This window comes from Carcharodon carcharias, chromosome 35, assembly GCF_017639515.1.
Source record: "Carcharodon carcharias isolate sCarCar2 chromosome 35, sCarCar2.pri, whole genome shotgun sequence".
NCBI classification, from domain to species: domain Eukaryota; kingdom Metazoa; phylum Chordata; class Chondrichthyes; order Lamniformes; family Lamnidae; genus Carcharodon; species Carcharodon carcharias.
The window spans coordinates 5,903,240-5,925,116 of NC_054501.1; the positions used below are offsets into that span (position 1 = coordinate 5,903,240).

Here is a 21,877-nt window from a genome sequence, read left to right on the forward strand (position 1 = left end):
GTGAACTGACAGCTTTCTCATCCATGGCATAAACGGAGTAATCTGATCCGTCACAAACGCACTGCGATTCCTGTAAGGAAGTGGATCTGAAAGAAAAGAGGTGTGAGGAGTCCCCTGCCTGAGATAGGGGGGTGGGGGGCTGGGAGTTAAAAATAAAATATTACCCAACTTCATCAGAACTGTGAGCTGCTTTGCGGTCAACCTCCTGTTTTGAGAAGAGTGGAACTGATTTTGCAGGGATCAGCACAGACAGCTGAGCTCACAGCGCTGACACGCGCTTGCTCTCTGACAATTTATTTACCCAGCCATAAACAGAGATGCTGGGGATCTGCTGAGTAAATGCAGGAGAGCAGAAGGCGTTCTCTTGCACACTCTTAACGTCACTGAGCTGTTTTGTGGCTTTTGCCATTTGTAGTTGCATCTGAGGAAGGAATGATTTGTTGAGAGTGAGAGAGGTAGAGAGAGATAAGTCGTGAGCAGGAAAGAGCGACTTTAACTTGCTGGAACATGGGCTATCCAAGGCAAAAAAATAAAGCTGGTTTTCTCTGCGCATTGCTGTTAGCATGGCTGCTGGGCTCCGCGATAGAATGTGGTAAGGTGATGATTTTAATCGATTCTTTAACTCTTTTTAACCCAATGTTAGGTTGGGGCGATGTCAGAGGAAGAATTTGAAATATTTACACACTTCTGTTACATTGAACATTCCCAGGGCACATACAGCATGACGTTAGATATAGAGTAAAGCCCCCTCTACACTGTCCCCATTAGACAGTCCCAGGACAGGTAAAGCATGGGATTAGATACAGATTAAAGCTCCCCCTACATTGTCCCCATCAAACACTCTCTGGACAGGTACAGCACGGGGTTAGATACAGAGTAAAGCTCCCTCTACACCGTCCACATCAAACACCTCCAGGACAGGTACAGCACGGGGTTAGATACAGAGTAAAGCTTCCTCTACACTGTCTCCATCAAACACTCCCAGGACAGGTACAGCACGGAGTTAGATGCTGAGTAAAGCTCCCTCTACATTGTCCCCATCAAACACTCCCAGGACAGGTACAACACAGGGTTAGATACAGGGTAAAGCCATCTCAACTGGCACATTTTGGGGTTAATGGCTGTTGGTGAGTGGAGACTGACAGGTCTTTGTGAATTCTCAGCTCAGGTGGGAGAAAGACCAGCGTAGGTCTTGGAAACTGGAGATAGCTTAAGTTGTATTTGTATTTATAGATGTTAGGAATAAGCTATAGCTTTAAGTTTAAATTTAATTTCTATTTCTGTATTTGTTTTTTAAAGGAACCTGAGTTTTAATTTTGTTTTAAACTGATGCCTGCAATTTGAGGGCTTTGTTTGTATACCTGAATTCTACTGAGATTTTATGGCTCTTGAAGTAGGAAAAATTATGCTGTTGCCTAGCAACAGGGGGGTCCACAGAGACAGAATAGCAGTTTTAGTTCATTTGGAAGCAGGTGCCAGGAGAAGCTGGACACAAGAGAGGGGACTGCCGGAAGCAGGTTCGAAAGGATGAGAAGTTCCCAAACCAGGGAGTGGAACAGGAGAGAAGTCCCAGGAAGACAGTGAAGTCAAGGGAGAAGAACAAGAATTTGAACAAGGTCCTGCCTAGTGAAGTTAAACTTAGGAGCAGAAGACAATGCTCCAAATTAAAGAGAGAAAGCTGCAGAGAACAGACATAAAGCAAATTAGGCTTGTTGGAAGGCAAAAGATCCAAGGAGACAGCTGAGGGTCTATAACTCTTTACTATGAGCATGTGAAGCAGGCACGGCTGAGTATCGGAGAGAGAGTACAAGGAAGGCAAAGTTTGAATGCACATGGTGATCCAGAGGAGAGGAACATCAGAAGGAAAGATCGAAAGCCTGGAAGTGGACCCTTGTGGAAGGCGTCAGAGAGAAAACGTCATTTGGGAGAAGATTCTAAAGCAAATTCTTCACAAGTGGAGATTGGAAACCTTCGTATAAAAGATGGAGTTCAGTGAGCCCGGTTGGCTCATGGTGTGACAAGTGTCTGGGGGGAGCTGATGAGAGATCCTTCGCATCCATTTGGGGTGGCACTGTCACTTGGTTACAGAGTGTTGTGTGTCTGACCACAGGTCGATTATTGGTTTACATGGACTATTTACTTACAGTGAAGCTTAGAGTATAGGATAGCTTTTAAACTTGTGTTACCTTTATGAATCTATATATATCTATGAAGGTGTAGTTGTGGGTAATGGAGTATTGTAATATAGTTCATCTTTTCTTGCTTAATAAATGTTTTATTGTTTTGTTAAAAATTCATCAGCTGTCTCCTGTGACTGTTCAGTAGCTGCCCTCCACATTTCTAAATAAAAAATAAAAGTTAGGTTCTATCCAGCTGAGTTCCAACTTGGGATCTGAATTGTCCAGTAGTAACATCAGCTGGGATCGTAACTGACACTTAGTCCGTTTTTAGGTGACAGTGGCCATCACCCTCTAAATATCACACACCAAATGTCATGCTGCACACATCTTAACCATTCTTGCAAATGATTATTTCAAAGCAGAGAGAAAGAGGGAGAGAGAGAGAGAGGAATTCCAGTCAAGCGTAGGAATCAGATGGAACAGTCAGAGAATGGCTGTGGCACAGAAGGAGGCATTCAGCCCATCGTGCCCTCTGCAAGAGCATCTCACCCAGTCCCACTCCCAACCTTTTCCCCGTAACCCTGTACATTCTTCCTTTTCATATAACAATCCAATTCCCCTTTTGAAAGCCTTGATTGATCCTGCCTCCATCACACTCTCAGGCAGCACATTCCAGATCCTAACCACTCGCTGTGTGAAAAAATTTCTCCTCATGACTCCGTTGCTTAAAACCGTAGAAAAGTTACAGTGCAGAAAGAGGCCATTCAGCCCATCGTGTCTGTACCGGCCATAAAGAGAAAAGAAGTTAACCTCTTTTTTAATCCCACTTTCCAGCACCTGGTCCATAGCCTTGCAGGTTACAGTACCTCAGGTGCAGATCCAGGTACCTCCTAAATGTGTTGAGTGTTTCAGCCTCAACCACTAATTTCAGGCAGTGAATTCCAGATGCCCACCACACTCTGGGTGAAGAAGTTTTTCCTCATGTCCTCTCTAATCGTTCTATCAATCACCTGAAATCTGTGCCCCCTGGTAATTGACCCCTCAGCTAGGGGGAAACGGGTCTTTCCTGTCTATCTTATCTAGGCTTCTCATAATTTTGTACACCTCAATTAGGTCACCCCTCAGCCTCCCCTGTTCTAAGGAAAACAACTCCAGCCAATCCAGTCTTTCCCCATAGCTGCAATTTTCCAGCTCTGGCAACATTCTGGTAAATTTCCTCTGTGCTCTCTCCAAAGCGATTATGACCTTCTTGTACACAAAATTCCAGCTGTGACCTAACCAGCATTTTATACAGTTCCATCATTTCATTCCTGCTTTTGTATTCAATACTTCATCCAATAAAGGAAAGCATTCCATATGCTTTCTTGATCACTTTGTCCACCTGTCCTGCCACCTTCAGGGACCTGCAGACATGCACTCCAAGGCCTCTCACTTCCTCAACCTCTCTCAATATCCTCCCGTTTATTGAGTAGTCCCTTGTTTTTTTTGACCCCCCCCAAATGCATTATCTCACACTTCTCTTGATTAAATCCATTTGCCACTCTTCCGCCCACTCAACCAAACTTTCTTTTGCCAATCGCCTTAAATCTGTCTCCTCTGGTTCTCGATTCTTCCACCAAGTTTCTCCCTATCTACTCTGTCCCAGGCCCCTCATGATTTTCAAAGTGGAATCGTTATATTTTATAAGATATTCCAAACCATCTTTGATTAATAAGCTAAAGCATGAATGTCTGAATATGACAGATTGCACCTATGTTATTTAATTTATTAACTACAATAGCTGAGGGAACACAATAGTTCTATTAATATCTAAAGCACATATTTCATTCTGATTATTTCATTCTGCCAGTGTGCAAATAAATCATCACAATTGAATTCCTTGGTGCAGCGTTCCTTATATACGACGGTAACCCAACGGACCTGCACCAGCTGTCTTTATTCTGCATTATTTTCAGGATAATGTGGGTGTCCTTTACCTAGCATTCATAGCAGCAGGGAAACCAGCCAATCCCCTTCCCTTTTCTTTTCTGTTCCAGTCTCACTCAGCCACCCACCCCCCCACCCCCCCACCCCCCCGCCCAACCACACCCTCACTTCTTCTTCCAGTACATTGATGACAGCCGCTTCCTGTGCTGGCCCTGAACCGGAACATTTCAATCAACTTTGCTTCCAATCTCCACACTTATGTTCAGTCCACAAGCGTCACCCTGAAATTCTGGTTGCCTGTCTCTTTAATTTTCCACCTCACTCTGACTCTGACCTCCCTGCCCTCGGTCTGCAGCGCCATTCTGATTCTGACCTCCCTGCCCTCGGCCTGCGGCGTTGTTCTGACTCTTATTTCCATGTCCTCGGTCTGCGGTGCCGTTCTGACTCTGACCTCCCTGCCCTCGGACTGTGGCGCCATTCCAATGAAGCTCAAGGAGTAACACCTCATCTTTTGATTAGTCGCTTTACAGCCTCCTGGACTCAACATTGAGTTCAACAATTTTAGATCATAATCTCTATTCCCATTCTTTGGGCGGTGGCTGTTGGTGATGATTCTATGTTTCCCGTTTACACCTCCTCTAGATCTATCATCCGTTTCTATTTTGTCTCATTACCATCTTTTTTGCCCTTGCGCCCTCCTCCCATTTGTCATTTAATCTCTCCAGTCTTCTCTCCCTATTCCAGACCTTCACTTTTGTTCTTCCTACCCCTCCCCACCCCTCTGTATTTCTTTGAAACCTGTCACCTCTCTTTCCCCAGCTCCAATGTAAGGTCTTCGAGCTTGAATGTTAACCCTGTTTCCCTCGCCACTGTCGCTGCCTTGGCTCTGGACCATTCCTGGCGTTTTCAGAGTCCCTTACTTATGCTTGTGTGTTTATTTTCTATTCCTTCTTGGGATGTAAGTGTCGCTGGCGAACCGGCATTTGCTGCCCATCCCAAGTTGCTTCTTGAACTGAGTGTCTCACTAGGGCCACTTCAGAGGGGCCAATTAAGAGTCAGCCACATTGCTGTGGCCTGGAGTCACATGTAGGCCAGACTGGGTAAGGATGGCAGATTTCCTTACCTGAAGGGACAGTGAACCAGATGGGGTTTTTACACCAATCCAGTAATCTCATGATTATATCAGCTTTTTAAATTCTGGGTTTATTAATGAATTTCATTTACATCTCCCCAGCTGCCATGGTGGGATTTGAATTCATGGGCAGGATTTTTTGAATGGGTCCCGCGCCATCACCCACAGAGTCAATGGGGACGCTACCTCGCTGATCCTGGCAGCCGTTGAACACTCCATGAGGCTTTCATTGTCTAAGTTTGAGGCCATTACCTCACCACCACCCCCATCCCCCCCCCCCCCCCCCCCCCCCCCCCCAAACCTGGGGAGGGGAGCCATTGTAAGGCAGTTGCTGGCCAACCTGATTGGCTGACAGAACTATAGTCCCAGCAGCGCCACGTTTGAGCGGTGCTCACTGCTAAGGCTACAGCCAGTCCTCGAAGAGGAGGTTATGAAGGCCGGTGTTTTTTTTATTCTTTCATGGGATGTGGGCATCGCTGGCTAGACGAGCAACTATTGCCACCCCCTATTGACCTTGAGAAGGTGGTGGTGAGTCGCCTTCTTGAACTACTGCAATCCCTGTGCTGTAGGTACACCCACAGCACTACTAGGGAGGGAGTTCCAGGATTTTGACCCAGCAACAGCGGAGGAACGGCTGATGTATTTCCAAGTCAGATGGTGAGTGGCTCGGAGGGTAGCTCACAGGCGATAGTGTTCCCATGTGTCTGCTGCCTTTGTCCTTCTAAGTGGTAGTGGTCGCGTGTTTGGGCGGTACTGTCACAGGAGCCTTGGTGAGTTGCTGCAGTGCATCTTGTCGATGGTACACACACTGCTGCACCTGTGTGTCGGAGGGAGTGAATGTTAAAGGTGTGGATGGGGTGTCGAACAAGCAGGGCTGCTTTGTCTTGGATGATGCCCATGGAGTGGCCAGGTCAAGAGCCTCAACAGGTCCAGGGGGCCCCACACCTCCACTGCCCCCACCCACCACCACCCCACCCCCCACCCCTCCATAAGATAAGAGACAGCTCGGAGTGGGTGGGTACGTGGCAGACAGGTCACGTGCTGCATATCACCAGCAGTGCCACCGGGTTCGCAAGTGGGGGGGAGCCATAAAACCATGGCTCTGGATTATGAGCCCAGTGACATCCACAGTAAGTTACCATCTCCTGAAGCTGATCCCAATTATTTTTCACTTCTAGCAGAGCAAAGAGTGCGGGGGATGATTTTCAGCGTCTCTGACAGCCGGACCTCCATTGTCACCTCGACCACTGATGACATGACCCTCGCCTACCATAACAGCACCGAGTCCAACAGTGTGTTCCTTATTGAGGCGCTGAATGCGCTCCATGCTGAGTCAAACAATCTCATCCAGAAATACCAGAGCTATCTGACATTGAATGAAATCCTTCTCAACGAAATGGCGAACCGCATCCCGGAGGAACAAAACGGTAATTCGAATAGTCACTTGGTGGTACGGAATATGAGCATTGGTGAAAAAGAGACATGATGTTGAAACTTTTTGTCTCACAATCATCAGGATAGATGGAAGAATGCCAAATTTCAAAGGGGAGAGAGAACAAAGAATGACACTAAGAACTACACCAATGACCATTTTTAAATTATCAGTGGGATTCGCACATGCACATGCTAGAAGCTACATATATTCATATGCAGGGACCTGCCCTCTGCAGACTGAAGGAACATGTCCAGCCATGGCACCTTTTTCGAATTAAATAAAAGTGTGAGGGACAAAAGCTCCCTGGTGCATTCTCCATGGCAACACCTTGACCAATAAGAATTGACTTTCCAGCCAATCAGCACCCTATTCTCATGCAGTATAAATTGTTGCTCCCTCAGAAATTTGGCATTCTTGCTTCTGTCCTGGTGAGTCCAAGAGAAAAAGCTTTGACAGCATGTTTCTTTTCTCGGCAAGCCTCAAATGCTGTACTGTCAGGTGACCAGTCTTTAATTCTATGATTCCTTTCTCAATTACCTCATGCTCCCCCTCATAGAGTTATACAGCACAGAAACAGGCCCTTCCGCCCATATTTGTCTCAGTTTGAGATATCCCATCCACCCCATCGCCTGCTTTATGCTCAGTTCTCAATCCTCCTCCCTTACTTATTGGAACATCCCGGGAGCTCCAAGATGGTGAGGCACTAGGCTCGGGACACGAGTCAAGGAACAGGGGAGGCCATTCAGCCCCTTGAGCCTGCATCACCATTCAATCCAATCATGGCTGATCTACAACCTAACTCCATTTTAGGCCACACCTGGAGTCACTGTGAGCAGTTGTGGGCATCACACCTTCGGAAAGTTTTGCTGACCTCGGAGAGGGTTCTGTGTTGATTGACCAGAATGATCCCTGGATTCCAAGGGTTAAATTCTGAGGAGAGGTATCAGAAACTATGCTCATATTCCCTGGAATTGAGAAGATTAAGGGGGTGATCTGAACAAAGTTTTCGAGATATTCATGGGAACTGATAGCTCCGATTGAGAGGGATCGTTTCTCGCTGGTCGGGGGGGTGGGGTAGTCTGGGACAAGGGGGCAGAGTCTGAAAATGAGAGGTAGACCCTTCAGGAGTGAAGTGAGGAAAAACTCCTACACACAAAGGGTGGTTGGAGTTTGAAACTCTCTTCCCCAAATGGCCATTGATGCCGGGTCAATTGTTAATTTTAAATCTGTGAGATTGAGAGATATTTGCGAACCAAAGGTTTTAAGGGATACTGGGCGAAGGCAGGTAGGTGGAGGTAGGTGACAGATCAGACATGATCTCGCTGAATGGTCAAAGTCTTCCTGTTCTGTCTAGTTGGAGGGGGCGATCTGCTTAATTTTGAAGATGCGAGCTCTGCTGCTAACACCCCCTTTCAAGTTTTTAACCTTGTGCCTTCCAGACGACCCCATAGTGTTGCTTTATCCGGGTGAACCCTTCACCTTAGGGGGGAAGAACACCCTGAATTGTTTTGTGAGTCATCTGTTTCCGCCAGTGGCCCATGTGTCCTTCCTGAAGAACGATCAGCCCCTATCTGGGCAAGTGAGGTCCTCGCAGTTCACCTTCGACAACAGCTGGATGTTTCAAATCTTGAAATATGTGCAAATTGAGCCTGCTGTCGGGGACAAGTATTCGTGTGTGGTGGAGCTAGTCACCAAGGAGCAGTTCCGAGCCTACTGGGGTACAGTCCATCATTAAAACTGGGGTACACTGATCATTAACACTGCGGTACACTTATCATTAATACTGGGGTACAGACCATCATTAACACTGGGGTACAGATCATCATTAACACTGGGGTACACTGATCATTAACACTGCGGTACACTGATCATTAACACTGCGGTACACTTATCATTAATACTGGGGTACAGACCATCATTAACACTGGGGTACACTGATCATTAACACTGCAGTACACTGATCATTAACACTGGAGTATGCTGATCATTAACACTGGGGTACATTCCATCATTAACACTGGGGTACACTGATCATTAACACTGCGGTACACTTATCATTAATACTGGGGTACAGACCATCATTAACACTGGGGTACCCTGATCATTAACACTGGGGTACAGACCATCATTAGCACTGGGGTACAGATCATCATTAACACTGGGGTACAGTCCATCATTAGCACTTGGATACAGTTATCATTAACACTGCGGTATGCTGATCATTAACACTGGGATATACTGATCATTAACACTGGGGTACACTTATTTACACTGGGATACACTGATCATTAACACTGGGGTACCCTGATCATTAACACTGGGGTGCAGTCCATCATCAACACTGGGGTACACTGATCATTAACACTGGAATACAATCCATCATTAACACTGGCGTACAGTCTGTCATTAACACTGGGATATACTGATCGTTAACACTGGGATAAAGTAATCATTAACACTGGGATACACTGACCATTAACACTGGGGCACACTGATCATTAACACTGGGATACACTGAACCTTAGCACTGGGATACACTGAACCTTAGCACTGGGATACACTGATCATTAGCACTGGGGTTCACTGAACATTAGCACCGGGGTACAATCCATCATTAACACTGGGATATACTGATCATTTACACTGGGGTACACTGATCATTAACATTTGGGTAAAGTCCATCATTCACAGTGGGATACAGTATGTCATTAACAGTGCGACACAGTAACTGACAGACAAGGCACAAACTGACAGACAGACATTTACAGACTGACAGACAGGCAGAGACGAATGGACAGACATAGACTGCGAGGCAGACAGGTGCAGACTGAGACAGATAGACACAGACTGATGGAAAGATACACAGGCAGACATTGACAGCCGGTAAAAACACACTGAAAGACAGATACACACAGGGCAGACAGGGGTTTCAGACCTATTCACAACAGCAGAGGTGAAGGTAGACACGGTCAGAGACAGACACACACACACACCACACACACAGTCACAAACACACACACACAATCACAGAAACACACAGTCATAAACACACACTATCACAAACACAGTCACAAAGATACACACTGTCATATATATGCACACAGTCGTAAACGCACACACAATCACAGACACACACACTCATAACATGCAGTCACAGGCACACACATAGTCACAAACTCACGCCATCACAAACACATACATAGTCAAAGACATACACAGTCACAGACACACACAGTCATAAACACACACAGTTACAAACACAAACACAGTCAAAGACACACACAGTCATAAACACACACAATCACAAACACACACAGTCACAAACACACACAGTCACAAACACACACAGTCAAAGACATACACAGTCACAAACACACACAGTCACAGACACACACAATCACAAACACACACACAGTCAAAGACATACACACAGGGGGCAGAATTTTACATCTTGCAGACGAGTCCCCGCCCGACGTGATTGGGTGTAAAATAGTGCGCGATGACATCAGGTGGGCATCCTGACGTCATCCTGCGCTCACACGATATTTTGCTCAGTGAGCGCACATGGGAGTCGGAGCCGTGCCCATCATCAATTAGAAGGCCGCTTCAGGCCATTAAAAAGGCAATTGACCAAGGTTTCACGTTGCCTGCGATTTCGCGCTCGTTGCACGGGTAGGTGGGCAGCCAACATTTTTGCAAAACCTCATCCAAGGACGGGATAAAAAGGGTTAGCAGCATTGCCAGTGTGAGGACTTTGGTAGGTAGTTTGCTGCCGGTTCCTTATTGGTACTTGGCAACTTCATCTCTGTCCAGGGCTTCATTGGTAGCATTTCCAGGCTGCATTTGAGGACTCCTTGATGTTTTCAAGGCTCTTGGAGGATTTTGACCGTATAGACCCTTCCAGGTGTGACCCTGGCAATAGGGATTGTGCTCCCCGCTGGAGGCACCTCCTCTGAAGAGGAAGAGAGGGGCAGAAGGGAGAGGAGGCCTGCTAGCCCAATGCAGCTTCTGTGGGGGAGCGACCTGTGGGAGGAAAGGTGCGGGCACAGCGGGCATAGAGCCAGCAGGTATCCCACAGCGGAAGGGGCCTCAGTGGATGCCACTATCCTGCTGCCAGGGTTTACAGGTGGCAGTGCAGCTACATCAATATGTCCGGCTGACCCACTGGTGCCTTGATGGCCACGTGTGTGCAGTCGATGGTACCCTGGATGCAGGTGAACCTAGCAATCATTGCAAAGCCTCTGGCTCACTCAACCTGGCTGGCCTCGTTCGTACTGAAATGAATAACTGTCAGTGCCCACCTGATCAGAGCTTCTCTCACCAGCTTCACGCAACTGTGAACAGCTGATTGGGAGACTCCACACAGATTCCCCACTGACCCCTGGAAAGAGCCAGAGGCATAGAAGTTGAGGAGCACTGTGGCCTTCAGAGCCATTGGCTTGGGGTGTCCACCCACACAACCGGAGATGATCTCAGACCCAATCATCTGGCAAACGGAGGTCACGGTCTTCCTTGAGAGGCGGAGCCTCCTTCGGCATTGCACCTCCGACATATAGAGGTAGCTGCATCACCGCCTGTAAACCCTAGCAGCAGGATAGTGGCATCTTCTGCAGCCCCTTCTGCCTTGGACTACCTGCTGGTCCTGCACCCCCTGTGCCTGCACCTCTCATCCCACAGGTCGCTCCCCTGGAGGCTGAATATCGACACCTGGCCTCCTCCCCCTTCTGCCCCTCTCTTCCTCCTCAGAGGAGGTGCCTCCAGCGGAGACCACAATATCCATTACCAGGGTAACAAGAGGATGTCTGATACCTGGAAGGGTCCGCATGATCTGAATTCTCCAGGATCCTTAGAGACACCAAGGACTCCTCAATTGAAGTCTGGAAATGCTAACAATGAAGCCCCAAACAGAGGCTGCTATATACCAATAAGTCACCAGCAGCAAACTATCTACCAAACTCCCCACTTCTCATGCTGGCAATGCTGCTGACCCTTTTTATCCCGTCCATGGATGAGGTTTTTGAAAAAACACAGTCACAAACAAACACACACACACACAGTCACGCACACACACACGGTCACAAACACACTCAGTCACAAACACAGTCACAAACAAACACCACACAGTCTCAATCACAGTCACACACGTACACACACAGTCACAAACATGATTAGTCACAAACACAGTCACAAACAAACACACATATAGTCTCAAACAAAGTCACGCACGCACACACAGTCACAAACACAGTTAGTCACAAATACAGTCACAAATAAACACACACAGTCTCAAACACAGTCACGCACGCACACACACACGGTCACAAACATGCTTAGTCACACAGTCACAAAGACGCTCAGTCACAAACAAAGTCACGCACGCACACACACAGTCACAAACACGCTTAGTCACAAACACAGTCACAAACAAACACACACAGGCACAAACACGCTTAGTTACAAACACAGTCACAAACAAACACATACACACACACAGTCACAAACACGCTCAGTCACAAACACAGTCACGCACAAACAAACACACACAGTCAAAAATATGCTCAGTCACAAAAACAGTCACGCATGCACACACACACACACAATCACAAGCACAGTCGCGCACAAATACACACACACACACACACACACACACACGGCAGAATTTTATGACAGCGGGGATTTTACGTTCCCGCTGTTGTCAATGGCATTTATGACCGCCCGCCACATTTTACGGCCCTGTCCCCGTGGTGACGGGGCCGTAAAATTCTGCCCACACAGTCACAAACATGCTCAGTCACAAACACAGTCACGCACAAATACACATACACATACACACACACACAGAGTCAAAATCATGCTTAGTCACAAACACAGTCACGGACAAGCACACACACACAGACAAAAACATGCTCAGTCACAAACACAGTCACGCACAAATACACATACACATACACACACACAGACAAAAACATGCTCAGTCACAAACACAGTCACGCATACACACACAGTCACAAACATGCTCAGTCACAAACACAGTCACGCATTCACACAGTCACAAACAGTTACACACACACACACAGTCACAAACACACAATCGCAGTCACAGACATACACACACACTCACAAATCTGCTCAGTCACAAACACAGTCAGGCACACACACACATACACAAACAATGCACACACACAAACATGTACACACAGACTCATACAAACGCACACATATTACATACACATACAGAATCAAACTAACTAAATTAAACTAACTAATACCCTTCGATTTACAGAGGCAACAGCGTCAGACAATCATAAAAACCCAGTACAGATTGCAATCTGCACAGTCGGCTTTGTGATTGGTGCCCTGGGGATGATGACTGGCCTCTGCCTGATTTTCTACAAGCAGGGAAATGAGGTAAATCGATCTAATTGTCTCTGGGGGCGGATATCTCTGACCTTCCAGCCAATAACCATTGCTGAGAAATGTGTTTCTCTCCAAACTCCTCTTTGTTAATGAACTATGCTCAGCACCGGCAACAATCAGCACAGGAGAAATTAAACTGTTCACGGTGGAATGAGTTTGAGGTAGTTTGTATTGATTGCTCAAATCTCACACCAGACTGCATGGGGTAGGGTAAAACTTGAACGAGGGCAGTAAAGAACTCTGTTCTCAGTTGAAAATTTGATGGGGACGGTGTAGAGGGAGCTTTACTCTGTACCTAACCCCGTGCTGTACCTGTCCTGGGAGTGTTTGATGGGGACGGTGTAGAGGAAGTTTTACTCTGTATCTAATGCCATGCTGTACCTGCCCTGGGAGTGTTTGATGGGGACAGTATAAAGGGAGCGTTACTCTGTATTTAATCCCGTGCTGTACCTGTCCTGGGAGTGTTCGATGAGAACGGTGTAGAGGGAGCTTTAAACTTTATCAAAACCCGTGCTGTACCTGTCCTGGGAGTGTTTGATGGGGACGGTGTAGAGGGAGCTTTACTCTGTATCTAACCCCGTGCTGTACCTGTCCTGGGAGTGTTTGATGGGGATGGTGTAGAGGGAGCTTTACTCTGTATCTAACCCCGTGCTGTACCTGTCCTGGGAGTGTTTGATGGGGACGGTGTAGAGGCAGCTTTATACCGTATCTAACCCCATGCTGTATCTGTCCTGGGAGTGTTTCATGGGGACGGTGTAGAGAGAGCTTTACACTGTATCTAACCGTGTGCTTCAATACCCCTGGACTAAGGAGGTTTCAGACATCCTGGTTCCCTGATCTCTTTGCCAGTAAGCCCTATCCGTTTGGGACAGATTCGGTTTGGCTACAGTGCTAACTCCAAGGTCGATTAGCCTACCGAGATGTACCACATGCATGAAGAACAGCTGCCAGGGTGTGCTATCTGAGGCCCATGGAAACTACAGCCCTTAAAGCAGCAGGGGAGAATGGCGGGTGGGCAGCATATTGAGTCTGATGGCTGGGTGCTCGGTTTGGAAGACACCCAGCACTACAAATATCTTTTGTCACAAACAAGGTGGGGTCCAGGGATCAGCAAACCATAGCTGCGGAGGAGCCACAGGACTCGATGCTGAATGGAGAAGGGGCACAAGATGAAGGGACCCGTGTGGATCGGAGTGATCCAAACCAACCAGCAGAATGTTGAGCCAATCTGTGTCCTAATCTGATCTCACACACACACTCTTGTTCCTCAAAACTGTGTTCCCTTCAAATAAAAAATTACATAATTTCTGCAAACGTGATACTGATTTATTGTTAATTTTAGACTTTGTAAGTAGTGTGTGTATTTATGTATGTGTGTGTGTGTGTGTGTGTGTGTGTGTGTGTGGTTTAACATTCTGCCCTTCTCTCTCTCCCTGCCACTTTGAGGTTTGGAAGCACTTCCTCATTCCAGGGATGAGGAACTTGAGTAACATAGAATCGTTGGCTGGCACAGCACAGAAGGAGGTCATTCAGCTCATCGTGCCTGTGCTTTCTGTTTGAAAGAGCCATCCAATTGGTCCCCTATTCTCCATGGATAAAATTTTTCCCCTTCAAGTATTTATTCAATTTCCCCTGTTTGACCGTGAATCTGCTTCCACTGCCCTTTCAGGCAGCGCCTTCCAGATCACAACAACTCGCTGCGTCAAAAAAATTCTCCTCATTTCCCCCTCTGGTTCTTCTACCAATTCTCTTCAATCTGTGTCCCCCTTTGGTTGCTGCCCCTCCTGCCACTGGAAACAGTTTCTCCTTATTTACTCAATTGAAACCTTTCATGATTTTGGATGCCTCGATTCAATCTCCCCTTTAACCTTCTCTGCACCAAGGAGAACAATCCCAGCTTCTCCAGTCCTTCCACATGAACTGAGGTCCCCTCATCCCCGGGAACCATTCTGGTAAATCTCCTGTGCCTTCCCTGGTACAGGAGATGGTACTGAGGGAGTTCCGTGGATGGATTGGAGAAGTTGGGAGTATTCTCCTTGAGAAGAGAAAGTTGAGAGGAGATTTGATAGAGGTGTTCAAAATCTCAAGAGGATCTGGGACAGAGTAGATAGGGAGAAACTGTTCCCGTTGGCGGAAGGATTGAAAACCAAAGGGACACAGATTTAAGGCGGTTGTTAAAAGAAGCAATGGTGACACAAGGAGAAACTTTTTCATGCAGTGAGTGGTTAGGATCTGGAATGTGCTGCCTGAGAATGTGGAGGAGGCAGGATCAATCAAAGCTTTCCGAAGGGGAAATGGTTCATTATCTGAAAAGGAAGAATGTGCAGGGTTACGGGGAGAAGACATGGGATGGCACCAGTTGAATTGCTCATGCGGAGAGCCAGTGCAGACACGATGAGCCAAATGGCTTGCTCCCCGTGACGTAGCAATTCGGTGATTCTGTTTAACTGCCCAGAGATGCTCACATCTGTGGACGGCAGCTGAAGACTATGGTTGATTCTGCTGCCTTCACATGCGTTTTGAGCGCAGAGTCGAAGACTGAGAACACAGGAGGCCATTCAGCCCCTCAGGTCTATTCCCCCATTCAACAAGATCACGGCTGATCTGTGACCTATATCCAGATACCCACCTTTGCCCCAAATCCCTTAATACCTTTGGCTAACAAAAATCTCTCAATCTCAGTTTAAAATTAACTGACCCGGCATTAATTGCCATTTGGTGAAGAGAGTTCCAAACTCGACCACCCTTTGTGTGTAGAAGTCTTTCCTCATTTCACTCTCATTTTTGGACTCTGCCCTCTCATCCCAGGCTTCCCCAACCAGCGGGAAACAGTTTCCCTCTGTCAACACTCTCAGTTCCCCTTAATGTCCTGAAAACTTTGATTAAATCACTCCCTGAATCTTCTAAATTCTGGGGAATACAACCCTTGTTTGTATAAATGGATCACCCGGGAGAGATTCTATTGGACCCAGTATCGTAATGGAATTCAACGCCTTCGAGACAGCTGGGGCAGGGTATGCTACATGGATAAAACTGGAAGAAAGCATTTATAAACAATGAGTAAAATATACTGTGGGTGGCTATTGAACAATAAATTGGGAATATCTTGCACATATGAACGTATGAACTAGGAACAGGAGTAGGCCACTCAGCCCCTTGAGCCTGCTCCGCCATTCAATATCATGGCTGATCTGATTATAACCTCAACCCCACATTCCTGCCAACCCCCCGATAACCTTTCACCCCCTTGTTAATTCAGAATCTATCCACCTATGCCTTAAAAATATTCAAAGACTCTGCTTCCACTGTCATTTGAGGAAGAAAGTTCCAAAGGCACTCGAACCTCTGAGAGACAAGATTTCTCCTCATCTCCGTCCTAAATGGGTGAACCCTTACATTTAAACAGTGATCCCACGTTCTAGATTCTCCCACAAGAGGAAATGTCCTCTCTACATCCACCCTGTCAAGACCACTCAGGATCTTAAAGGTTTCAATCAAGTAGCCTCTTACTCTTCTAAACTCTAACGGATACAAGCCTAGCCTGACCAATCTTTCCTCATAAGACAATCCACCCATTCCAGGTATTACTCTGGTAAACCTTCTCTGACCTGCTTCTAACGCATTTACATCCTTCCTTAAATAAGGTGACCAATACTGTACACGATACTCCAAATGTGGTCTCACCAGTGCCCTGTACAACTGAAGCAAAACCTCCCTACTTTTGTGTTCAATTTAGCTCACAATAAATGCTATCATTCTATTAGCTTTCCTAATGACTTGCTGTGCCTGCACATGAGCCTTCTGTGATTCATGCAGTAGGACACCCAGATCCCTCTGCAACTCAGAGCTCTGGGCCCATTGAATGTTTGGAAAATATCCGATTGTGCCAGCTGGCCTCATCCTATGCAATAAATCCAGAATCTATTCATCCCTCACCATGCGATGTGTGTTTTGCGAGTTGGCAAAGGCTGGTGAAGGTGTCACCGCCTGCCCCTCACCACCTGCGAGGAAGTAATGAGATGTCAGTTCTGAGCGCAACAGTTCAGAGACCCTCCCTAAACAACGTGCGGAGACACGTGCCTAACTAAAATTCCCCAAGCCTTCCACCACCCGCTGATCAGGTCCAATGTGCCTCTTGCTCGCACGCAGCTTGATTCCTCTAGCGACGAACACTGCTGCCCCCAACTGAGACAAGATCCCACCTGCAATCATTAAAAACTCACAGCGCTGGTCCCACCTTCCTCTATTGTCCGTAACCCTGGAAGCTCCTCATCCTCGAGAAACTGTTCAACTCCCTTTTGAAAGTATTGATTCAGCTTAGGGCGTTTTGTAAGGGACATATCTTTTTATTTCTGTCGGGCTGTTGTAAGGAACATATCCTTTTAGTTTCTGTTGGACTGTCGATTAGAATTACAACAGCTGCAGGTTGAAAGGCATGCCCACTGGGACAGGATGAGAGGTAAATACAATGTTGCAGTTCTGGGACAGAGTGTGTCATGAAAGACAGGATGGTGCCAGAAAGAAGTCCAGGACCAAGGGAGCAGACTGACAATAGCAACATACGGTGGTATAGTGGTATTGTCACTAGATTGGTATTCTAGAGATCCAGGAAAATGCTCTGGATACCCATGTTTGAATCTCACCATGGCAGAAAGTGAAATTTGAATTCAATAAAAATCTCCAATTAAAAGTCTGATGTTGACCATGTTATAAAAACCCATCTGGTTCACTAATGTCCTTTAGGAAAAGAAATCTGCTGTCCTTACATGTGTACATCCAAACCCACAGCACATGGTGGACTCTTAAAATGCTCCCTGAACAAGGGATGGGCAATAAATGCTGGCCTAGCCAGCAAAGCCTGCATGCCATGAACAAATAAAAAACAAATCTACCACCTTAAACATTCACTCCCTCCACCACTGATGCACAGTGGCAGCAGTGTGTACCATCTACAAGATGCTCTGCAGGAACTCACCAAGGCTCCTTTGACAGTGCTGCCCAAACCCATGACTTTTACCATCTAGAAGGACAAGGGCAGCAGAAACATAGGAACACCACCACCTGGAGGAACACCACCCCTCTGAGCCACTCACCATCCTGACTTGGAAATATATCGGCTGTTCCTTCTCTGTCGCTGGGCCAAAATCCTGGAACTCCCTCCCTAACAGAACTATGGGTGTACCTCCACCGCAAGGACCGCAGTGGTTCAAGAAGGTGGCTCACCACCACCTTCTCCAAGGGCAATAAATGCTGGGCCCAGCCAGCAATGCTTGTTGTGATGCCTTGCAGGCCCACTCAACCCGTCCACTTGGCAGTGACAGCAGGCTGAGGGCTGTTCCGGGCCATGGTGTTTACTGATTGAGGTGGAGTGATGCTTCTGCTGAAGGCCCAGGGCAGCCTCACTGTTGCCCAGTGGCTTGCTTAAGAACCCAATCTGAGATGCCAATTAGGGGGTTCTGTACAGTGTCAGCTGGGCCGAGAGGGCCTGGGGTTGGGGGGCTGACGGGTTGGAAGCAAGAAGGAGGGGACTGATTCCTGACTTTGGGGGCTGGGTTTGTGAGGCTCTGTCATATAAAACATCGGCGACTTTATGTATAACACTTAGACCTTGTTATTCTTTCACGCAATGTAAGCGTCGCTGGTGAGGCCAGCATTTATTGCCCATCCCTAATTGCCCTCAAACTGAATGTCTTGCAAGGGCCATTTCAGAGGGCAATCAGAGGTCAACCACATTGCTGTGGGCCTGGGGTCACGTGTAGGCCAGACCGGGTAAGGACAACAGACTTCCTTCCCTAAAGGACATTAGAGAACCAGGTGGGTTTTTCCAACAATCGATGATAGTTTCACGGTCACCGTCACTGAGACTGGCTTCTAATTACAGATTTATTGATCACAGGATGTGGGCATCGCTGGCTAAGCCAGTATTTAATGCCCATCCCTAATGGCCCTTTGGGAGGTTGGTGGTGAGCTGCCTTCTTGAACTACAGGAGTCCATGTACTGTAGGTACACCCACAGAGCCGTGAGGGAGGGAGTTCCAGGATTCTGACCCAGCGACAGTGAAGTAATGGCCGATATATTTCCAAGTCAGGATGGTGAGTGGCTCGGAGGGGAATTTCGAGGTGGTGGTGTTCCCATGTACCTGCTGCCCTTGTCCTTCTAGATGGTAGAGGTCTTGGGTTTGGAAGGTGCTGTCTATGGAGGTGAGTTCCTGTAGTGCATCTCGTAGATGGTACACAGAAATTCACCAAGGCTCCTTAGACAGCACCTTGCAAAATTCCACCAGCTGCCGTGATGGGATTTGAACCAGTGTGCCCAGGGCATTACCCTGGTCCTCTGGATTACTCATCTAGTGATATTACCACTACACCACTGGCTCCCATTGTGATCTCCTGAGTTGGTTACGATCACCTGACGGGTGTTGGAGAGGAATTTTCCAGCCAAATTTGTTTTCCCTTCTGGGTCCTGCCCTTGCTTTTGTTTGCCTCTCCTAGTAGTTACATAGCTCCAGTAGGGGGCGGGGTAAGTGTTTAGTCCCAAAGCTTTTGCCATCATGGTACAGGGCTGGCTTGATGGGCCAGCTAAACCCCTCCTGTTTCGTATGTAATGCAACCCAGGGCCAAGTGACAGAATTTGATGCACCGCGGTGAGACACAATACCAGCAGCTCTGGTTTCGCTCATTCACAGATGTAGCCGCAACCTGACAGGTGCAGCAAGCGATTCAGAAGCCAAATGGAACGTTGTCCTTTATAGCGAGGGGGATGGACTACAGAAGTCGGGAAGACTTGCTACAACTGTACAGGGCGTTGGTGAGACTGCTCCTGGGGCATTGTGTACAGTTCTGGTCTCCATACTTAAGGAGGGATAGACTCGCATTGAAAGCCATTCAGAGAAGGTTCGCTCGGCTGATTCCTGGGAATGAAGAGGTTTCTCTTATGAGGAAAGGTTGAGCAGGTTGAGTCTGTATCCATTGGAGTTTAGAAGAATGAGAGGTGACCTTATTGAAACATATCAGATTATGGTGGGGGGTGGGGGCTTGACAGGGTGGATGCTGAGAGGATGTTTCCCCCTCTTGGGGGGAATCTAGAATGGAAGGGACAGTTTCAGAACAAGTGGTCTCCCATTGAAGACGGAGATGAGAAGGAATTTCTTCTCCTAGCGGGTCATCAGTTTGTGGAATTCTCTCCCCCAGAGAGCAGTGGAGGCTGGCTGATTGAATATAATCAAGGCTGAGTTAGACAGAATTTTTGATCGACAGAGGAGTCGAGGGTTATTGGGGGGCGAAACATAAGAACATAAGAACTAGGAGTAGGCAATTCAGCCCCTCGAGCCTGCCCCGCCATTCAATATGATCATGGCTGATCTCATTTCGGCTTCAACTCCAATTTCCCACCCTCTCCCCATAACCTTTCAACCTGTTACTAATTAAAAATCTGTCTATTTCCTCCTTAAATTTATTCAGGGTCCCGGCATCCACTGCACTCCAAGGTAGTGAATTCCGCAAATTCACCACCCTTTGAGAAAAGTAATTCCTTCTCATCTCTGATTTAAATCTACCACCCCTTAGCCTAAAACTATGGCCTCTCATTCTAGAATGCCCCACAAGGGGAAACATCTGCTCACGTCTACTTTGTCTATCCCCTTTAGCATCTTATATACCTCAATTAGATCTCCTCTCATCCTTCTAAACTCTGGCGAGTAATGGTCTAAGCTGCTCAATCTCTCCTCATAAGACAAGCCCCGCATCTCTGGAATCAATCTAGTGAACCTCCTCTGAACCGTCTCCAGTGCAACTATGTCCTTCCTCAAGGGGACCAAAACTGTGCACAGTACTCCAGGTGTGGTCTCACCAATGCCTTGTACAGTTGCAACAACACTTCCCTATTTTTATATTCTATTCCTTTAGCAATAAATGCCAAAATTCCATTTGCTTTTCTTATTACCTGCTCCGCCTGCATACTAGCTTTCAGCGATTCATGCACAAGGACACCCAGATCCCTCTGCACTGAAGCATTCTGAAGTTTCTCTCCAATTAAGTAATAAGTCGCCTTTTTATTCTTCTGACTAAAATGGATAACCTCACACTTATCCACGTTAAACTCCATCTGCCAAATTTTGGCCCGTTCACCTAACCTGTCCATATCCATTTGTAAATTTCTTATTTCTTCATTGCAACTTACTTTCCCACCTATTTTGGTGTCATCTGCAAATTTAGCTATAGTACCTTCTATCCCTGAATTCAAGTCATTAATATAGATTGTAAATAGTTGGGGCCCAAGGACCGAACCCCATGGCACCCCACTAGTTACAGCTTGCCATCCAGAAAAGTACCCATTTATCTCGAATCTCTGCTTTCTGTTGGTTAGCCAATCCTCTATCCAATCTAATGTACTACCCCTAATTCCATGTGATCTTATCTTGTGTATTAATCTCTTATTTGCCACCTTATCAAAGGCCATCTGCAAGTCCAGATATACTAAATCTAGAGGATCCACTTGATTGTCACATCTTCAAAGAACTCTAGCAAATTAGTCAAACACGATTTACTCTTCATAAAACCATGCTGACTCTGATGGATTGCATTTTGACCTTCCAAATGCCCATTACTACTTCCTTAATAATGGATTCCAACAATTTCCCAATGACAGACATTAAACTAACTGGTCTATTGTTTCCCACTTTCTGCCTCCCCCACTTTTTGAAGAAGTGCGTTATATTAGCATTTTTCCAATCCACTGGAGTCTTTCCAGAACCTAGGGAATTTTGGAATATTATAGCCAATGCATCCACTATCTCCACTGCCACTTCCTTTAAGACACTGGGATGTAGGCCATCAGGTCCTGGGGAC

At 46.9% G+C, this 21,877-nt stretch overlaps 1 protein-coding gene across 2 annotated transcripts; it reads left to right on the forward strand.

Moving 5' to 3' along the window:
- The first annotated feature begins 95 nt into the window (after positions 1–95).
- Positions 96–14,344, forward strand: LOC121272833 (H-2 class II histocompatibility antigen, A-U alpha chain-like). 2 transcript variants are annotated; one of them, XM_041179647.1, is made up of 5 exons: positions 96–592; positions 6,360–6,605; positions 8,053–8,331; positions 12,897–13,021; positions 14,124–14,344. In XM_041179647.1, exons 1-5 carry the CDS (start codon positions 508–510, stop codon positions 14,250–14,252), a joined length of 864 nt encoding a protein of 287 aa, XP_041035581.1. In that variant the 5' UTR covers positions 96–507; the 3' UTR covers positions 14,253–14,344. The 2 variants fall into 2 exon arrangements, with proteins under 2 accessions (XP_041035581.1, XP_041035580.1); XM_041179646.1 differs by having other exon boundaries at positions 104–592; positions 6,357–6,605.
- The last annotated feature ends 7,533 nt before the right edge of the window (positions 14,345–21,877 follow it).

What these genes read in the sequence shown, in the direction of transcription:
- LOC121272833 (XM_041179646.1), top strand. Translation starts at nt 508, where the DNA reads ATGGGCTATCCAAGGCAAAAAAATAAAGCTGGTTTTCTCTGCGCATTG. An exon ending in GGGCTCCGCGATAGAATGTG is followed by an intron (nt 593 to 6,356) that starts GTAAGGTGATGA and finishes TTTCACTTCTAG; the next exon opens with CAGAGCAAAGAGTGCGGGGG. An exon ending in GCAGTTCCGAGCCTACTGGG is followed by an intron (nt 8,332 to 12,896) that starts GTACAGTCCATC and finishes TTCGATTTACAG; the next exon opens with AGGCAACAGCGTCAGACAAT.